Raw genomic sequence first — 22378 nt, 5'->3', positions numbered from 1 at the left:
GATCAATTTAGATGACCTATAACACATTGTTCCACTCGCTAGAGTGAAAACCTATCTACTTATAACTTTCTTATTATTCGAGTCACAATTCAGTTAAAATTATTAAATCCTTCTATGACTGCAGGATAGTCAGAATAGTGAATCCTTAGATTATTTATCCCTTTCAGGTACTTAAGTATCCTTTTCACTGCTATTCAATGATCATCTCCTAGATTGGATATATAACGACTTAACTTGTATACTGCATACGAGATATCAGGTCTAGTTGCACTAGCTAAATACATAAGGGGGATCTATCACCTGTGAATATTTTAATTGATCTTCTTCATAGCTTACATTTTTCTTCAGTTTAGCATTTGGATCATAGGGCGTGGCTACAGGCTTACAGTCTATCATAGCAAAATGTGTAAACACCTTGTCCATATAATGAGATTGGCATAAAATTATCCTATTCTTACCCTTTAGCAGCTTGATGTTTAAAATTATATTAGCCTCTCCCAAATCCTTCATATCAAAATTCTGAAATAGAAAATACTTGGTCTAGTTAATTATTTCTAAGTCCATCCCAAACAACAATATATCATCCATATATAAACATAGAATGATACATCACCCCCCACCATAATGATAATACACGCACTTATCGGCTTTATTAACACAAAAGTCTGACCGAAGACAGTCTAGTGTTGAACTTTTCATGTCACTGCTTAGGGGCCTATTTGAGACCACACAGGGATTCGATTAGCCTACATACTTTACCCTCCTGTCTTGTTACTATAAATCCATCTGGTTGCTACATATAAATCTCCTCATCCAACTCTCTATTAAAAAAAACAGTCTTGACATCCATCTGATGCACAAGAAGATTATGTGAAGCTGTCAGTACCAAGAGCACGGGATAGTGGGCAATCTGGCAACAAGAGAATACGTATCAAAATAGTCCTCAGATTCCTTTTGTGTAAAACCCTTAGCCACCAATTGGGTCTTGTACTTTTCTATAGTATCATCGGGTATGTGCTTTCTCTTGAAGATTCATTTGCAGGCGACCGGCTTGTAGCCAATTGGGAGGTCTGCTAATTCCCAGATTTCGTTAGTGATGATCGAATCCATCTCACTACGGACTACTTCCTTCCAGTACTCTGCTTCTGGAGAAGCATATACCTTTGAAAGGTTTCTTGGTTCATCATCCACTATAAAAGTGGCAAAGTCATCTCCCAATAATTTTTTAGTTCTTTACCTCTTACTCCTCCTAAGTTCCAATTCAAGAACTGTGTCATTGACACTTTGAGGAGCAGGATCGTCAACTAAAAGATCATGGATATCAGTCTCCTTCGCTCGCATAGGAAAGATGTGCTTAAAGAATGTCGCATCCTGAGACTCCATTATCGAGTTGACAGAAATGTCTGAGGCCTCAGAATGGACCACTAGGAATCTATATGCGGTACTCTAGTGTGCGTACCCTAGACAGATACAATCGACAGTATTTGGTCCTAATTTCTTTTTCTTCGGTTGGGGAACATGTACTTTGGCTAAACAGCCCCAGGTGCGGAGAAATGACAGATTCAATTTTCTCCCCTTTCATCCTTCATAAGGGGTTGTCTCGCGGTTTCGAGTCATGACCCTGTTCAGGACGAAGTTAACTGTGAGAACAGTCTCATCCCACTATGAATTAGTCATACCAGAACTTTGTAACAAGACGTTAACCAAGTCACAAATCGTTTAGTTCTTTCTCTCGGCTATTCCGTTGGCATGTGATGTGTATGGTGACGTAAACTCATAGATTATGCTACTTTCTTCACAAATCTCGAATAAATCCCTAGGAATATATTCCTCATCTCTGTCAGACCTCAATATCTTTCTTGTCTTCACTAGCTGATTTTCCACCTCGACCTTATAGATCTTAAGTATTCTAATGATTCATCTTTTATTCTAAGCAAATAGACATAACAGAACCTAGTAGCATCATCTATAAGAGTAAAAAAGTATCTTTTGCAACCCTTAGTTAATATTCCATTCATCTCACAAAGGTTAGAATGGATCAACTCAAGTGGCGTGGTGCTCCTCCCCTCGACCGAGTGAAACGGTTTGTGAGGCTGCTTAGCTTGCACATACACCTCGCACTCATAGCTCTTGTCATAATTATACGAGGGAATAAGATCCATCTTGCTTAAATGCACAATTGCTTCATTATTAACATGACAAAAACGAGAATGCAATATATCAATGTTCTTATTAGAATATGAAGAATAGAAAATGTCTGTGGAACTATCAAGAATAGAAATGCGGAACATGCCTCCGCAATCATACCATTTTCCTACAAACGGCTCACAACTGGTCATCACTACTTTATTTGAATCAAAGACTAACTTTATTCCTTATCGGCATAGCATTAACCCGCTGAGTAGATTACAGGTCATGGCAGACACAAACAGCACGTCCTTTAGGACAAGAGTCTTACTGGAAGTCAACTTTAGGCTCACTTATCCTACTCCATGCACTGTTGCCGAGACCCCATTCCCCATCAGTACGGATCCACCATATGTACCCTATAGAGAAGTAAAACACGTATAATCATTATATATATGCCTTGTAGCACATGTATCAACCTACCAACTTACTGGTGAATTTGCCATGAAGACCTCATATACATACCCACTAGTGGAGTCGCCTTTGCCGGTTTCACCGGCTGTCGCAACCGCCACATGCACTTATGTTTTGGCTGTCTTCTGCTACTCAGGTATGAGCCCCTTGCCCTTACAATCACAGCATCTATTGGCCTTATGGTCTAACCCATCACATACGTAGCAGACAATCTTGGGCTTCTTTTTCTTCTTCATAGTATTAGCCTTTGGTCCTGAAGTTCTAGGCTTGGTCTTCTCTTTTTTCACATTCCTCCCAGACTGATATTGTGCTCGACAAGTTTAGCTTGAGAGGGTGCCTTCATCCCACCAAAGCCTGTCTTAGACTTCTCCCCAACGTTTATAGCAGCAATGAGCTCATTAAGAGTCAACCGCTGCTTTAAGTGCCGACGTGCAGTGACAAAGTCACGCCAAGAAGTAGGCAACTTGGCGAGGATGAAATTAACCTAAAAACGGTCAGGGAGGACATAGCCATACTAGCCTAAGTCTCGTACGATCAGTTACATCTCATAGATCTGTTCTATGAGTGATCTACCATCTCCCATATGAAAGTTTAGGTAACTGGCCACCATGTAGGACTCATTGCCGTTGTAACTTTCAGCATGCTTGTCATTCAGCTTTGACCATACCTTTTGTGCTTCCCCGAACCCCATGTAGACGTCGAAAAGCCTATTCAATAGGACAGCCAAGAGGCATGCTAGAGCTGAGGCATTAGCCTTTTCCCAATGGGCCATTAACATGTTGAGATGCGTTCTTTCGATCTTGTCTTACACGTTTTCCCTCAGAGGAGCGGGCTATTCTTCATTGATGACCCAGAATAATCCAAGCTCTATCAACCATAGTGTCGTCCGTGCTTGCCAACGCTTAAAGCCGGTCCTATCAAAGCTTTTAGGCTTAATCGCGTTCGAGGACAACGATGGTAGGGCATAGGAGTTAGAGGTAGCCATCTCAGAAGCAATATGATTTCTGGATTATTGTACATAATGCGATAATAAGAGCATGAAAACACTTTCACATATAAAAATGAAGTAGAATGACACCACAATTATATTAAACATGATCTTGCATGAAAGTGACAGCATTTCATAAGCAAAGACATCTTTCAACATGTTTACAGCATCAATGGAACATCAAGAAACTATTGCATGTAAAATTGCTCTTAGATACTATAACAACCCAAAATGCTTAAACATGTCATTAAGCCTTCATGAGCATCATTAGCATCATATTTAATTGTTGAGCAATTTTGGTATGCAATTAAGAATTAAACACAAATTGTTAAGTTTAATAATAAGTGATGCATTGTGAAGGAACTCATAAATTTGCTATACAACATAGGGTTGGAAACAATTTTATAAAATATTTCATGTCATATGATGAATATTAGTTATTTTTCCCAGATTTTTAGGGATTATTTTGAAGCCTTAAAAACCTATGTAAGTTAGGAAAGGCTGCAACTTTGAAGAATTTTAATTCAAAATTGGCTCACACTTTTTGAGTCAAACAAGTTAAAATGGTTGCACATGAATTATAGTTTCTCTAACAATTTTTGGAGCTTGGGAAGATCTGATTTTGGTTCAGAGAGGAAGAAAGAAGATTTTGTTTTATCTCTAATATTGTTCATCCACCGACTTCCCTCTCTCTACTCATTTGATGGTCACTGCTTTTGTTGACAAAGGAAGCCGGCAACTGCCACATCGCTGTCCACCGAGCTTTTCCAACGAATTCAGCTACCGCCTATATCTTTCTCGCTCTCCCTCATTTTACTCTCTCTCTCTCTCTATGCTCGTTCTCTCTCTACCGCCCGCAAGTAGTAGAGCTGCAGAGTGCAGCACGGAGTAGCCGCCACTGACTCAAATCCGAGCAACTCGCACCAAATCCACCCCAGCCGCACCAAGAGAAGCACGGGGGAGCATCATCCAATTCTTCCTCGGGCTAACTCTGCCCTTTCCCCACCGAACCGAGCTCTCCTTGGCATTCTTCCCTAACTCCAACGGCCCCACTCCTCACGTCACCGACGTGCAGTCGTGTCACGGCCTTACCTGGCCAACCAAGGGCTTAGTGAGTTTCCTCTCACCTCGGGAGAGCCTTGGCACGTGTCATTTGGTCTTTGGCCCGAAGCCAATGTTACCCACCATGGGCCTCCGAGCGCCACCGCGCTGAGTAAACATTGTCGGCCGTGCTCCGTTTGGGCCCACCAGCCAACACCCATGTGGTCGACTTCGTCGCATCATTCCCTCTCCATTGGTGTCCTTGGTTCGCCAGAATTCCATCAAATCCTGGCCTGATTTAGTGTGTTCGACCCTTCTTCCTCAACTTCGCTTCATGCTCCATGACTCCGCTGTCGACCCACCACCACATCATTTTTTTTGCCTCATTTGCTACACAGTGAACTTCCCTGTGCCACGTCTGATATTTTGTGCCCTTTATTTGGCCCTTGGCCAATCACCGGCGTGGGTCTCCGCGACGACTGAGCTGCCACCGCCCTTGTGCGTCGCTGTTAGCCATGCTCCGGTGGGACTCTACGGCCGCTAGTGCCTCATACGATTTCCTCGTGGCACTCTATAGATTTAGGCACCCTCAGCCAGCCGTGTTGGACCGCCATCCGCTGGCGACAGGGTGCACCCGTGCGCCGGCGAGGTGCCACCATGGCCTCAGGCCACTTTGACCCGGCAGCTAGGCCCCAACCCCACTTCCCAGTGGCTATGGGTGGCTCTGAGCCCAGTGTAAAAGGGGCCCGACGCCTTATTTAATTAGTTAACTCAAAAATGGTAAAAATCGAATTATTGTTCAATTATTAAATCAGTTAGAAACTTGTAAAATTCATATGAAATTAAATAGAGCTCCAAAAATAGTGTAACCACTTTTGTTAGCTTCATATGATCATACTATACATGTTAAAATACTAGGAGCCATGAAATACGTCCTGAGTTTTCTTTAGTTAATGAAATATGTTTAAACTTTATTAATTCATAATTAATTATTGGTAACTCCAAAATTGGTGAAATCAATTTTGTAAATATTATTAATTATACCCTATGCAATAAAAATACTCATACTCATGTTAGGTGTAATTAACTATTAATTTAGGGTTAAACTTAGTTTGAAGCTTAATTAAATCCATAAATTATTAAATGTTTAAAAATAATTTAAATTAAGGAAAAACCTTAATGATTTAAACTCTCGTCGTTAAGCATTGCATCTCTACTGTTTTCATGCACGGTGGAGTAAGTTTCATTGCATGTCATCATACTCATTACGATGCACTATCATTTATTTAGCAAATGACATTTCGGAGAGTCGCGAGTTTGAACTCGAAGGCGAACTAGTGGAGTCCGTGAGTGAACAACAGGAAGCATCAGATAAGCATCTATCATATCTCTCATATGTTTTGGTGAAAAGTTGGTCAATCTATTAGATTTTGCTATATGTCGTAGATGCATGTGATAAGGAGTCGATGTTAGGAATCAAGTAGATCCTATTTGTTGCATCGTACCTACCTTGATGAAGTTGTTAATCCTGATTCGTGTAATCTGGGTATTTTCTTGACATGGTCCAACTTAAAAGTGATGCGGTAATTTTAGCCTTGCATAGATCATCGGTAAAAGTCGAGCGATGGATGTCACCGCCTTTCGCGAGCTCTAGGAATTTCAACTATGTTACAAAGAAATGATATGTTGTGATGATGAGTTGGAAAAATTAGGACGAGATGTGAGCGGGTGCTAGGGGCAGTTCAGAAGAGGAGACGGTGTCATAGACCGCTTGCATCGTTTAAGCATCGTCCGTTGTGTTATTTGGCTTAAGCATTTTTTGTAGTTCCACATGTCGATCTAATGGTAAGATAATCCGATTATCATAGGTCATGCTAACACTTGATTTGCGACCTTATGACGCTTAAGAAAAATGATGAAGAGATGCAAGGTGGCGGGGAGCCAGAGGTGTTCAGGATATGCTCATAGTAACCCTGGTGCTATAGGGGCATATGCAAGTTGGTAGTTCTAGATATGAGAAAGGTTATCTCAGGGGTCAAGAGGATGGATCCGAGTCGTGTGGGTAAAGATATACCCCCTATAGGGTGTAAGAATAATTCAAATTGACACGCTCTTGATCATGAGCATACTTAAGTTTCATTAGGCAACATCGTAGAGTTTCCGTTCAGTTTGGGAAATGGAAAGTAGCTACCTATTGAACTCAGACTATCAAAGAACTATGCAAGTTCGCAACTATTGTATTCATAAAACAAGCCCAGTTTCAGTGCAATTTAATCATCATTGAGTATCACAGCATAAGTAACCTTACCATCCCAATTAACAGAGAGAGGGAGAGTTTAGGTGTGAAACTTTTAATACTCACAATGCTATACACTCAAATGAGTCAATAATCAAGGCTAGGCACGACAAGTAAGCTGCTATCCCAGAAATCCTATTTGTCGTTGTTGCTGTTGGTAAGGAAGATAGAGATATAGAGCCTCACCACACCACGTCGGCCCATGTGGGTGAGCCTTGGTGTTCACAACTCCGATAAGATCCAACGCAGGAGCTCCATCAACCAATCACTCTGAGCACCAAAGCACCACAGCCAAGATCGAGCCACTCTCGACTTCAACTCAGAGATGACAACCAAAAGCCAAGAGAGATGAGTGGGGAACCAAGGGGAATCAAGTTTTTCCTCAATCTGCTACAGGGAGAAGAAGTCAGCCTCAAATAGATGCGACGATGACACCCTCTAGCCCCACGACCCAGAGGGAATCAAAGGGCGGTTGCACCACCGCCGCCCATCTATCGCCACCAGCCCCCCCCCTCTCTCATTTTCCCTCTATTCCTACCCTAGCCGAACTGATGCCTTTTATGCATCCCATCATGGGCTTAGGCCACACAGAGGCAAAAGGGCCAGCAAAACCACCCAAGGAAAAAGGCCTAGGAAACATTAAAATTCATTAATTTTCCAACAACCTGAATACAATAGTTGTGAATCTTCGTAGTTCTCTGATAGTCTGAGTTCAATAGGCTGCTACTTAAGGTTGTGATGTGTGACTTTTAGTCAATCCATGTATACCATTTCTGTAATACTTTTGTTTTTCAGTATGATGTCTGTTAGCTTTGATTCCTGGACAAAGTGTTGGTATTGTTTCAGTTCAGATTGTCTCTGTTTCACTTGATATCACAAAGAGAAATAGTATTTTACCTTTACATAATTGTCTATCTTTCTCTATCCAGGAAGATATTCTAAATTTAGGGAACTTCTTCAGGTTTTACATCTAGTTGAGTGCTTAGAACTTGCCCAGTTTATGATGTGTTCAATAGAACAGTTAGGGGGCAGAACTTCAGTTGTCCTGAGGCCAACTGTTGTAAAGTATATGAGAGCAATTTTACTTGCAATAGTTTCTTATTGTTCTATTGATGCTTTAAATATGATGAAAAATGTATTTGCTTATGAAATGTTATCACTTTCATACAAGATCATGTTTAATAAAGTTGTGGTATCATGCTGCTTTATTTTTATACGTGGAAGTGTTTCCATGATCTTATTATCGCACTATGTATAACACTCCACGTGTGATTTTTTTTTCCAGATTTTTTCAAATTTCTGAACATGTTTTCTTGAAGGGTTTTCAAGACTCCACCAAGAAGAGGGTTTCCACTTAATATTTTCACCCATGTGTCGTATTCCACCACTTCCTTTTTTATGTAAGAGGCAAAAACTGGTGCTAACCTAGGTATTCGGAGCTTCACTGTCATAACAGTGGAGGAGCAAGCTCGTATGATGTTGCTGGTTACTATTGTGAACTAACCATAGCTCAATTGATTAGGGTTTTTTGGTGAAACTTGCACATCCAATAAGTCCCAGACTCAGCACGGGTACTCATATTTATAAAATAGCTATATATATATATATATATATCATTGTTGTCATATTGATATAGAGACTGAAAGTTGTACTTACTTCATTAAACAAAATCTAATGAGTAAGTAGTAACCGATGTTGCGGTTGCCCCTTCTTACTGATGTAACCTACATATGCTCAGTTGACTCCTTTCATTTGTGCAAACTATCAAAGAATCATAGTAGTTTTGTCTGTGTTAGAGCATCACGAATAGAGACGTTATCACACCCTCCATTACTAAAATAGTGTATGCAGTGCAAAAATCGGGCTCCAGCAGTCTCACCATCATCCATGCCATTTTGCCGGTCGTGCTATCCTGGTGCTCATGCACGCGTGTCTCTCCCCAAGGCTATCCTCCAATTGTTGCTCCCAATGCACTCCCGCCACCATTTGGAGGTAGGTTCCATCTTCCCCTCGTTGTCGTTTTCTTCACCACCTGCCTGCGCGCCCCTCCTAGATTCGCCGTTTTCCAACACCATCGTGCCGCCGCCTCGACCTCCCTCCACCTGGTGAACTCCCTCACCCACGAGCTCTCTTTCCTACTTTTTAGTTCCCTGCTGAGCTTCTCCATGCGCTTCTTTCTCAGGAAGGCGTCGCCGAACACCCGCGAGCTCCTTCTTCCCCAACACCGGCCGCCGATCCCCACTCCTGATCTCCGTCACCGGTGAACCTCGATGAGATTCCTCATACACTGAGGACCTCTAGAGCCTGTTGATCCTTTCTTCGAGCTCGATTTGGGGAGCCGTCGACTACATTGAGCCATCACCGAGCAATGCCTTGCTTCCTCGTAATATTCAGGCCCCCAAGATGGTGGTGTTCATTTACGTAATATTCCCCTATATTTTGCTTTCCCAACCCTAGGATGTGTATTGTACCCAAAGATGCAAGCTTTTTCTCCTTGGATTTACCTCACCCTCTTTTTCTCTCACAAAAAAGCTTAAGGGGTCACTGATTCATGCTGCCTCCTTAAATCTTGCATGTGTGGGAACCAGGAAACCATTGGTCATGGGCACCATTCCTTCAGGCATACTATACTTGCTCCCTGACCATTGCATCACTTGTTCTTGTCGCTGATGTTGTTCTTGTGATGAAGGGTTGGGTTTGAGCTCAGGGACCAGCAGCATGCAGGGGGTGTTGGCAAGGGTGAGGGGGCCGTTCACTCCAACTCAGTGGATGGAGCTGGAACACTAGGCCCTGATCTACAAGCACTTTGCTGTGAATGCTCCTGTGCTGTCTAGCTTGCTCCTCCCCATCAAAAGAAGTAACTATCCTGAGTGTGAATTTTGTTACTTAGTCTTGTTTAAGTAGAAAATCTGAGTGTACTCGATTAGATGATCTGAATGATGTTTCAATTATGGATTTCATATTTACTTAGTCTGTTTCAGTTATGGATTTCATATTTACTTATTGTTTATGACCTTTCATGAGTCTTGACACATTCATTATCAACCATGCAGGTTTGGCATCGAGGAGGTTATGTGAGGCTGATGAACTACTTTCTATCTAGATGCTTCCTGATTCAGTTGAGGGGAATGTATGTGATATGTTCACTGAGTTCTACTCTTGATGAAGATGAAACTTTTGTCAGGATTTTGCTTTTGCTCAGCAGTAGTGTGAAATTTGTAGAATTGATACTGATCAGGCTTTTGATTTTGCATTCCATCCTTGTTAAGCTACGTCTGCACTCGAGTCTTTATCCTCTTTATTTGTGCAAGTATATGGGCATATGAATTGGTGCCGCTTGTAACTGATGATTGTTATGAATTGGTATCCATGCTTCTTGTGTGAACTATAAGTTGTATGAACTATTTGATGTACGAGCTATTTGTTGTGTGAATTATAAGTTGTATCAAAAGAACATGATACATTAATTAAAAAGAACTGTATAAATCATCATACATAATTTGAAAACACTACACCCCTTCATAATAAAAACACTACTTGATAGGTTTCGATTATATTATTGTAAATGCTTACACTATAAGAATTACAACTCTGCATATAGTTGCTATAGGTGCTCGACTAGATCATCTTGAAGTTGAGAGTGAACTTGTCAGTTTCTAATAACTTGATTGCTCTGAATAAACTCCATAAACTGAGACAACTCAGGGGTGTGCTCATCGTAAACTGTCACCCTTTCTCTCTCATGATCTTAATGGAAGTCTTCTGGCTCATGATCGTAATCGAAGTCTTCCAGAATAACTGTGGGCTCATGCACTTGGCCGGTATACATTCCTTGTCATGCTGCAGTACAATGTTTCCACTTCCAATACATGCAATCTATGCTCCATAGCATACCGTGAAAACCTCTTGCCTCTCTCATTTCAAGTAATCTAGCAGTATCAAGATTATTTGGAGATCTTAGGTACTCATCTCCGAAGACTTTCACAATAGCTTGCACAAACTTTTTAAGACTATCTATAACAGTCCTTTCTCCAATCCAAATAAATTCATCCATAGCATCCGCTAGTACTCTATAAGCTAGCATACGAAATGCAACGGTAATCTTCTGCAAAGGAGATAACCCAAGAACTCCAGCACTATTTTTTTCTGCAAAAAATAGCTATCATGCTCTACTACAGATTGCACTATACGAAGAAACGTAGAACGAGTCATTCTAAATCTGCGCAGAAATAATAATAAATGAGATGGGAGGATAAAAAATAAGTGCGAACAAAAACATATTCACTAATTACAAACATACGCTGAAAGATAGCCAGGCCGTAAGTGGGAGTATCTGAAAAGTAGTCTTGGTATAGTATCGCATGTCCGGCTTCTCTACTGCGATGAATTACTCGATGTTCTGGCACGGAACCGTCATGACATCGAGCATTCAAGCACTGATCTTCATCGTACACTTGGAATGATGTAGCAACAATGAGTTCGTCGTCATCGGATGAGGTCAACGACGAATCCATGAGAATTTGCTTGATGATGCTGCGACGCTTTATTACGATGTTGGAGAGGAAGCAAAGATATGTGGGAGATGACACAGAGAGAGCTCGGAGAGGAGACATAGCTCAAGAATGGTAAATAGACTTGCATATATAACCTTAAAAAATAGCTGTTGAAAAATAGTCATTGAAAAAATATTAGTTAAAAATATAGTCTTATAAAAATATAGTCGTTACAAATATATTGTTAGTTATAGAATACTATTAAAAATAGAAGAGAGAATATGGAGAGTAAAATGTGGATGTGTTGTTAAAGTGGTGAAGTAATATAGAGAAAAAATCTTTATATATGGTAATCTATGCGAAGATATAGATGATGTATTATAGACATTCTGTTAAAGTTGCTCCTATCATCCATATAAAGAGGTTGTCGCTTTGTGTATATGTTGCATGCATCTGTGTGTTTGTCGTGCGCGCAGCCGAGCACATGAGCTGTTGATGCGTGCTCTAGCCATCAGGCATGCTAAGAGGTGGAGTCGTCGGAAGCGGCTGGCCGACGAAGGTGGAGCGCATGAGCTTGTGCAGCAGCGGCATTGCCTGATCCTCATCTTCGCCGCCCCTGTCGCGTCATCATCAGCACCAACGGCGGAGTAAAGTAATGGCACACATGCGACGCCAACATACAATAGGGTTTGTGGTGCATGAAAGCAACGGAGGGAGACAGTAGACGGTGGCGATAAGGGAGGCCTAGGAGCAAGGCAAGTCGAAGGTGAATTTGAAGGAAGGCGCAGGCGCAGCCAAGGATGAAGGGAATGGTGTGCTCGACAACAAATGATCCAACCCCGCTACTTCATGTGCAAGTTATTGTTTGAACTTAATTTCATAAGAGGTTAGATAATAGTATGTTCTATATTATCATATTTTTGTTAGATTTTTTACAACTCCTAACAATAAATTAATTAATTTGTGTAACGGTTAGACCCTTCAACAGAGGTAGCAAACACGGAATGTATCACTGTAGCATGCACTTTTGCCAACTCTACTATTTCCTGTCGCACTCTAGTAGAGGTAGCATCCAGTGCTACAGTGTTACGGATAGAGGTGAGGTACTTAAATTTTTAGGTATTCTTTACTGCTCTTTCAATATTGTTTACAGAGGATGACTGTAGGCTCGAAAGGAGAAAAAAAAATAACAGAAAAAGAAGTTTCTAATTTTCAATCGAGTGAAAATAAAAGTATGTTTCACTTGACAACCGCAACCGTTGGATGAAGATCTAATGACTGATTAAAAAAAATTGATTCACAAGTGAACAATATTTTTCTATAGTAAAGACATATACAATTTTATGTGCATGCCAGACAAAAATTCTTGACTGAGTACAAATCAAAAGACGGACGCACGATCGGATAGATGGACAACGCGTCGAGTGAAATAAAACTCTGATTTCAGTCGATTGAAATGTAGTAAATTCTTAGAAAATATAGTAGCTGCTGAAGATGTAAAAAAATATAATAATAGTTAGAGATTAAAAAATAGATAGTATTATAATAATATTAAAAATTCTATAATAATATTATAGGAAACAAATTTTTAAAGTTTGTGCGCAGGATGACTTTAGCCTAGAAATTTTCGCTCCGCTGGCCTGGACTCCGTGGACCCCGCAGTGAACTCTCTCCCTTTCCATTGGTCCCCCGACTTCCTGTGACCACACGCGGACCCCGCCGGGTACAGCTGGCGTCCAAGTGGAGCCGAGACGGAAACGGTCCGTCCTCTGCTCCGTCCAAGCAGAGCCCTTGAAGTCGAACACCACCGGCGCCGTCGCCGTGGATACACGGTCACACGCCGCTCCTCACCGACTTGCGGCGTAAGCCAAACCCATCACGAAACCTCTGCTCGGCAGTGCTGCCTATAAATCGGGAGCCCTCCCTGAACCTCACCCCACCCCCACTCACGAGATCAAACCAACTAACTCGCCACCCTCCCAAACCCCCCTCTCCACCTCGAGTGCTCCGGCCATGTCGTCCGAAGCGGCGGAGTCGTCGCGCGCGGGGCAGGTGGAGGAGTCCGGAGAAGAGAAGGCTGGGTGGTCGCGCCAGCGCCCCTGGGTGGCCCTCGTCTCCGTCCCCGTCGTCGTCAGCAACGAGGACGAGCAGGCCCAGAAGATCCTCCCGGGCACCGACGTCCTGCTCGACTTCCAGGACCCGCCGCGCCCTTCCTACCTGGTCCTGCCCGAGCGCATCGTCCCCGACCCCAAGTTCGACAACTGCTTCCCCTACATCGTCGCCACCCACCCTTCCGGCCGCCTCATCTTCCACGCCACCCAGAGCCGAGGCAATCTCAACACAGCCTACTTCCTCTGCGACGCGCACTCCCGCACCGCCACCCGCCTCCCCGACGTCCCCGTCTCCCAGCTCCGCTTCAACCTCCGGCCCCGACGCAGCATCGGCCTCATCGCCTACCCTCGCCGCACCGGCCACTACATAGTCGCCCAGCTCCACCCCACGTCCAGCACCCGCCACGACACCCTGCTCTACTACTCCACCCACACCCACGAGTGGGCCGTCAAGCGCCTCGCCTCCTCCCCGGACCACAAGCCCTGGGGCGCACACGGCGTCTTCTCCCACGACGGCATGCTCTGGTGGGTCGACGTCGCCTACGGCATGCTCACCTGCGACCCCTTCGCCGACCTCCCGCACCTGCGCTTCGTCCCGCTCCCCTTCGGCTCCGAGATGGACGACGCGGTCGTCCACCGCGTCTTCCTCGACCAGCGCCGCTGCGTCCGCCCCAGCGAAGGCAAGCTACGCTACGTCGAGATCCGCGGCCTCCCACTCCCACACGACCCGACGGCGGCCGTCAGCAGCCTCCCGGACTACGCGGCGGTTTGCATGTGGACGCTCGTCGATCCGGAGGGTCCGAATCACTGGGAGTTCGAGTACGAGGCGCCCTTCTCCGAGATCTGGGCCGACGAGGGCTACATCAAGGCCGGCCTGCCGCCGCAGAAGGTCCCCGCGCTTGCGCTCGTCCACCCCAACAACCACGCCGTCGTCTACTTCTTCCACGGTACGTCGCTCTTCGCCGTGGACATGCGCGCGAGGCGGGTCCTGGACTGCGAGGAATGCTTGATAGACCATCACCTGCAACTCCAGTTCCAAACCTCCCGCTTCGTCGACGCTTGGGAGCTGCCACCCACGCTTCTCCGGATTGATCCTTCCGCCGGTACGCGCGTTGTTCTTCACTCGATCTCCATGCATGCATGTATCCTGCGCGCAGTTGCCTAATCGATTAGATTAATTAATGCAGTTATTGTGTTGCTGTGTGAATCACAAATTCTACTCCATTTGTTGCTCCCTGTCGCTGCCCGTGTGCATTAGTCTGTCGTAATCTTAACTGCGCTGTTCAACGCGATTAGATAAGCTAGGTTTGTTGCGCGCGGCATTTCGGCTAAATTAGTTCATGATGAATTAAACGATCTATCACATAGGGATCACATTCTCTGCTTTTCCAGTATACTCACAGATCCGGCCACATAGGGATCCTCATGTGTATGTTGCTTACCATTGATAAATCTGTTCCATAAGTTCTTGATTTTTGAAGAGGATTGCATATATAAATCCGCTTGTAGTCATGTGTATGTTGCTTCATTGCATTTATCTTTCAATCGATAAATTTATTCCATAAGTTCTTGATGTTTGAAGAAGATTGCACATATAAATCCCGAGCCAATTTGTCCTACTTTGATAGCCCTCTCCTCTGTTACAGTGTTGCAGAGCACTCAACAGCTCAGCTAGAGCTAGCATACCCCAAGCATGCATATAGTAGAATTGGTTTGCATTGTTGCATATAGACTATTGTTTCAAATGGTGTTTTAGCAACATGACGATTAATATAATTCCTAATTTAAACATATATTCAAAGGCATGAAAGCCTTATACGATAATCACACACATGAACATAAGCATTTCAAATATTTGTAAAGCAAAGATTATACTACTCATATTCAGTATGAGATCAAACATGGCAATTGACATAATAAGGCGGAAAAACACTAGAAATTTATCAACAAGTTTTTATATTTAATTAATGGCTCTCAGCGGGTTACCGAGTTAATGGCCTTCCAAAGCCAAAATGGCTTATCTAAGATCCTAGACTAGTGTGACAGCCTCTGTCATGTATTCTAGGTTTTAGTTCATGAAGATTAATGTTCAGACAATTATCTAATCAGGATATACCAATGACAGTTCTGTAGAAACAGTCAGAAGCCCTAAATCACCAAGTTAATAGCCAACAGTAAAGAACAAGTAACTTGAACAGCAAGGCTATCAACAATGATCAAGTAACTTGAACAGAAAGGCTATCAGCAGGCTTTAGTTTTGCTCAGTCAGACTCATCATCTCTTGGATTTAATATTCAGATTGTTTCAAATGGGAGCGTGCATCACTTTCTGACTCGCCCACCAATTGACACTAGTGTATGAATGCAGCTGGGATGGAAGGGCCTGAAGATGGAGAACTGTCTATGACAGATCTGATGTGGGGATCTGATGAGGAATTAGCATCTCTGATGAGCCAGATGGAGCTCAAGAGTCAGGCGGACGAGGAACTGTCGTTGGTGGAGCTGATGAACATGCTCAAGGACCTGGCACCATCATCTGAATCGTCACCGTGGTCATCTCCATCTGACGCAAGTGACCAAGCTGATGAACCATGAAGAAAAGCTCCCCAAGGTGACTCAGTCCACTTCGTCTGAAATAACGTACATGTGGAGGATTTCTTCGGGATCCTCTAAACATTTTTTGTATCGGCAGCTCATGAAATTTATTTTGCTGTGGTTTCTAGGTAATCCCAGCTACTAGCACGTATGGTGTGAGGCACATCCATAGGAGATGTACGTACCTGCTTCTGTTGACCGCCTCGGCGTGGGGCAATTGCATCTTCTTCGTACATAGACCCTGCTATGTTTTTTTTCCTTTTTCTTTTAGACGTCTGAGTACTCGAAACCAAATGCTAAGATCGATCGATGCTTCTGTACTTCCAGTACCTGTTCCTGTCTGAATGTCCTGTTGCAGGTAGTCTACTACTTACTAATACAAATGAAACTAGGATAATCTTTGTATCGCTTGCGTTACATTGCACATAAAGCTAGCTAGGCTACTACTGGTTGCCGGCCACCGACATGAGGGGTGGAGTACTTGTGGTTTGCCACCAGCCGTTCTCTGCAAGTGTTGTTTAGATTCTGCAGTTCTCGGTCAATGTTCTCATATCTTTGCCCACCGAGCGATCTTTTTGCATGTCGGTTGTCTATGGCATCAACGATGAGCACCTAAAAGATCCTTTCCTCGCTGAACTTGGTGTTGTTTGTCAGTCGATGCCGGAGCCTTAGCTCAATATTGGTGACTTCAACATGATCACTTTGGCGGCCGATAAAAACATGCAAACCTCAATCGGCGGTCTATAGCAAAATTCCGCCGCTTCATTGCCTCGCAAGAGATTAAGGACCTTCATTTGTATGGCCGTCGTTACACTTGATCCAACGGAAGGGCCTCTCCTACTTTGGTAAGGCTTGACAAAGCTATCGTTTCCTCGGAATGGGATGATCTGTTCCTGGATTGTTTCCTTCAAGCTCTTTCCTTCGAGTGCTCAGACCATTGCCCCTATTGCTCTCATCCTCGGTTTGCGTTCAGCGAAGAAAACGATTCCATTTTGAAGCCTTTTGGATCAAGTTACCTGGTTTCATCGTTGTTGTCCAGAAGGGGTGGATGCTTAAATCTTCTGAGTTTTCCTTGCCACCACTAGTTAGGCTGGATATCTTGCTTAGGCACACCGCAAAGGAACCCTAGCGCTGGGAAAGCAAACACGTAGGAAACGTCAAGGAACAGCTGCTCTTGGTGAGGGAGGTAGTCGCCCGGTTCGATGTTGCACTGGAAGATAGGATCCTATCACCTGTCGAGTCTGAATTAAGGAAGTTCCTCAAGTTCTGCTGCCTCATCCTTGCTTCACTTGAGCGCACCATCATGAGGGCTCGATTTAGGTTGATTGGTTGTGGGATGGGGATGCCAATACCAGGCTTTTCCACTCCTTTGCCAACTACCGTGCAAGAAAGAACACCATCAAATCATTGACCACATCAGCTGACTCTGTTTCCTCTCACGCAGCAATGGAGGAGACGCTATACAATTATTTCAATTCCTTCCTCGATGTTATCCCTTCTAGGCATTCTTCCATTGACCTTAGCAAGCTTGCCATCTCACCTTTGGACTTGTAGTCCTTGGAAGCCCCTTTCAGCGAGGAGGAAATACTTGGCGCAATCTGTTGTTTGCCCCTCAATAAATTGCCCGGACTCGATGGTTTGACGACGGAGTTCTACTGTGCCACTTGGCCTATCGTCAAGGCTGATGTTACCTCTGCCATTTGTGCCTTTGGCATTGGTGAACGTATAGGTCTCCACCATCTGAACAGCACTATGGTCACCTTGCTTCCAAAACGGGATGGTGCATCCTCAGCTTCGGACTACCGTCCTATAAGCCTCATCCACATCATCGGTAAACTGATCACTAATGCAATGGCTTTATGGCTTGCACCCCAGTTGAACTCTCTTATCACTACCAATCATAGTGCAATCATCGCGGGCCGCTCCATTCATGACAATTTCAAATTAGTGCACTCCACCGCAAGGGTTCTCAAGAAATCAAAGACGCCTAAGATCATTTTTAAACTAGCAAGGCCTTCGATTCAGTGAATTGGGCTTTTCTTATGGAAGTTCTTCAGGCGTGGGGTTTTGGTCCCAGATGGTGCGGCTGGATCGAGGCCATTCTTGGTTGTTCTTCCACCAGAATTCTTCTAAACTCCATCCACATGCCACCTTTGAGTCATTGTCGTGGCTTACGGCAGGGGGATTCATTCACCCCCTTCTTGTTTGTCATGGTGATGGACATCCTAGCACGGTTGCTTGCTAAGGCAGGAGAGGCGGTCGTCATCGACCCCATGGGGCACGCATCAATTCAACATCATTGTTCCCTTTATGCTGATGACGTGGTTATCTTCTTCTTGCCTTATGCGCGTGACATCCAAGCACACTTAGCAATTCTCCATTTCTTCAGGGTTGCGTCGGGCCTCCAAACTAACCTGTCCAAGTGGGCGGCCGTTCCTATTTCATGTTTCGACAGTGACATCACAACTATCAATGCATATCTACCTTGTGGCATGTCTTCCTTCCCAATTTAGTATCTGGGTGTGCCTCTCAAAAATAGGTCGCCTCCACAGATGCCACCTACAACCGATTGTGAATAGAGTTGCCACTAAGCTTCCGGTATGACAGGTAAAGTTGATTTCTAAACCGGGCCGGGCAACCTTGGTCAAGTCAGTGCTATCATCAATGCCACTGCACACGCTCATTTCCATCCCTATGTCGCCATGGGTGGTCGTAGAAGTTGATAAGATTCACAAAGCTTTCATGTGGACCCACGACAGGGATATGTCCGGAAGCCGTTGCACAGTAGCATGGTCCAGGGTCTGCCGGCCGATGGAGTTTGGCGGCTTAGGAATACAGGACCTCAGGCTTGTCAGTTTGGCTTTGCGCCTGAGGTGGTTGTGGTGGCAACGATGTGACCGTTCCAAGCCCTGGGCTATTTTGCCGATCAAACATGAGCGGAAGTCTCTGCACTATTTGTTGCCTCCACCATCTTCATGGTCGGTAATGGAGAATCAACTTACTTCTGGACTGATGCTTGGATTGAGGGCCGGTCTATTCGATCGATAGCGTTGGACCTTCTAGTCTGTGTGCCGCCGAGCTCAAGAAGCAGAACTATCAAGGAGGATCTGCTCAATCGAAACTGGGTTCGTGATATTATTGCCCCCCTTTCCTTCATTGCTCTTGCCCAATACTTACATCTTTGGTCGTAGCTTCAATCAGTAACCTTGGGTAACATGGATGATCTGGTAATTTGGTGATGGACTGCAACTGGCTTGTATTCCGCGTCTTCGGCTTACCAACTCATGTTCCAAGGCGCAATCCGTTTCGAGGGAGCTCGACAGTTGTGGAGGGCATGGGCACTGGCAAAGGTTAAGTTCTTTGGATGGCTCATGCTGCATAACCGTCTCTAGACTGCGGCTCGGAGAAGAAGGCATGGCCTAGCCGGATGATGCATGTGCTCACTGCTCGCAGCTCCCAGAATCCATCGATCACCTCTTCTTACAATGCAACCTGGCGCGGGAAATTTGGTGGCGCGTTGTGGGGTTTCAAACTCCAGCAGAGGACACCTCCATTATGATATGGTGGTCTCGGCTGCGTGGACGTGCGACAAGAGAATTCCGAAAACATTTAGACTCCATTATTTTGCTATCCTGTTGGCGTATTTGGATGTTGAGGAACGACATCACATTCAACAAAAAAGAGCCTCCTCCGACTCATTGGTAGCATAAATGTGGCAAGACGTCGAGAGTTGGTGCAACGCCGGAGCAAAACATCTATCCATTCTTGTCAAGCACCTAAGAACTTTCGGATCGGTCATTTAGCTAATGACGATGCTGAAATGCTCCAGTTGTGTTTCCTTTGTATAAGGCCATAATCTAAAACTTCTACTTGCCCGCCTGGTTTGACAGTCGCCGTGTACAACACGCTTGAGAACTTTCTTCTAATTATAAAGATACACAATTCTCCTGTGTATTTGAGAAAAAAAAAAAGCTAGGCTCAGAACTATTCACATCCAACTTCATCTACTCACCCTGTCTTTGCTTGCTTTTTTTTTTGGCATCTCCTGCTGCATTTTCCCATCTGCTAGCAAAATGAGGCGAGTATATATGTATATGCGCAACCTTAATTAGTACGTTAATTGCAAGAGTGCAATAATGCTACGGTTTTTTTTTATCGGCTTTGCCATGGCTATATTTACCAAACTCACCGATGTGATAGCCAATAATAGTGTAGATAGCAGTGAATTTTGCAGAAATAGTTGTGCTGTTCTTCATGACCGTGCCATTGCTGATGCCAAACCATCATATCATATATCAAATAAAGAACCGAGCTCACGTCCAATAGCAAGCAAGCGCTGTCTGTGTAGCTTAATCTTGGACCAAGTTTACTATGGTTTTTACTTTTTTTCTTAATTCTCATGAATTTCGTCTCTAGAAAAATTATTTTTGGACCCTTGTAGGAGTATTCCCTATTTCCCTTCCCACTACTGTAGTTGAAAATAAGAGAGGAAAAAGTGCCCCTACTTTCTCAGGACCTGCTTGGAGCCCGACTTCACCGATTGCATAGATTTGAAATAAAATGTTGCACCGAATGATTGAAGATATTTTATTAGATTAATCGGTTGTCAAGAATAGCTGAAGATAAATTGTGCCTAACTTAGTTCAAGAATGAAGAGGCAAGTCAAAGCTCATTTTCCAAAAAGAAATTTCATCATTTTTGCCAATGGGACGCCTTTTCCCATGACACGGCAATATTGTTTGCAAAGCCCCCCCCCCCCCCCCTAAAATAGTTTCAAAACGAAACAACATTTAGATTCTTGTCAACAATTGACCAACCAAATAAAAGATTAAGTATTGAACTAGCTAAGGAGTAGGGGTATAATTGAATTGGATACCAACGATATATTTCATCACATATCCTATTCCATATTTTTTTTTAATTCAAAGCCGGACACAGATAGTGCTGGATAATTATTTCTTTATCTTGTATCATATTCTATATTTTTTTTATGAAGTCGGAATCGAAGCAAATAGTGGCGTAAGCTTTCGGTTAGCTGGATAGATGAAAAATATTCACTTTATTTGTATCCTCACATAACACATTAAACAATATAGGGATGCAATCAAAATGAGCATAGAGAAAGTGATCGTTGAGATATGAAAATAAAAACATTCAATATTATTTGTCTACGGACGTGTGACAATCTATCTATATTTATTATCATATTTTTAAGTAAAATCACAATAGCATTTCTCATAACATCTAACATTCGACTATTTCAGACGGATATCAATCACCCTGTATCATATCTTTTTTTTCTCAGATTTGAGGTCAGATACGAATAGTGTCGGATATTCATTATTACATCTCATATTTGCTTCGCAAACTTTTGGTTGGTCAGATGGGCAGAAAATATCTGTCCCGTTTTCACCGGCAATCCAAGAAAATGTATCATTTGGTATGCTCTTCTCAGCTCGTTAAGTTCTGTTCATATTTACAAAGAACCATGAAAAACACTAGTGTTGATATTCTAAAAAGGAAGTTACCACAGCGAAGGTACAATATATCGAATAGATTAATATCTATATCTCTTCCCAACAACTCATAGTATACAACAAGAAATTGAGTCAGGAAAATGAATAACATTCAAGAAAAGAGAAGGCTACATTATTTTGCCAAAATGTCAGCATAATCAAACCATCAAAGTTAGTTCTTTTGGCGTTAGAACCAAATGACTGAGCCAAAGCTTGCCCTCGAAAGTAGAGTTAACCAAACATGAACCCAATTCAAGGATAGCTTACCTAAAAGTAGCTAGCATTCCGGCTAAGCCAACCTTATCTTAGCGAAGAACAGAATGTTAGTGTTATGGAAGTTTTCAATGTGGCATTTTATTAGTTTGAAAAAAAAAACTTGAAACATGGACTTGTAACAAATTACCACTTAAATACTTTCCCAAGAAACACAGGTTTGCAACTTCTATAAACACTAAACAAAAGTGAAATTGCACATGTAAACAGAAGGGAGGTGATTCACCTAAATCACCTCCCTCACTCACACACACTCCACCTAAATCACCTCCCTCACTCACACACACTCTTTTAGGAATCAAAATCCACCAAATTAGCTAAACGATTGCACCAAGTAATTATGATTAACTAGAAAAATATTTTTAGGGGGCAATAAAAACAAGAAATGTTTCTGCCAAACGCACCCTTAACCACATATAAACATGCTAAATGTTCACTTTGCCATCTTTAATACCCCTCAAGCTG

The 22378-nt window shown here is 43.3% G+C and overlaps 1 protein-coding gene across 1 annotated transcript; it reads left to right on the top strand.

The window, feature by feature from the left end:
• The first annotated feature begins 13370 nt into the window (after window positions 1-13370).
• Window positions 13371-16430, top strand: LOC133911036 (uncharacterized). Its single transcript, XM_062353262.1, has 3 exons — window positions 13371-14633; window positions 15898-16140; window positions 16253-16430. The coding sequence occupies exons 1-2, from the start codon at window positions 13433-13435 to the stop codon at window positions 16122-16124; spliced, it is 1428 nt and encodes a 475-aa protein (XP_062209246.1). The 5' UTR covers window positions 13371-13432; the 3' UTR covers window positions 16125-16140; window positions 16253-16430.
• The last annotated feature ends 5948 nt before the right edge of the window (window positions 16431-22378 follow it).

This window comes from Phragmites australis, chromosome 3 (genome assembly GCF_958298935.1).
Source record: "Phragmites australis chromosome 3, lpPhrAust1.1, whole genome shotgun sequence".
Classification (NCBI taxonomy): domain Eukaryota; kingdom Viridiplantae; phylum Streptophyta; class Magnoliopsida; order Poales; family Poaceae; genus Phragmites; species Phragmites australis.
Note: the sequence above shows the minus strand (reverse complement) of the source record. Positions and strands in the feature narration are given on the sequence as shown.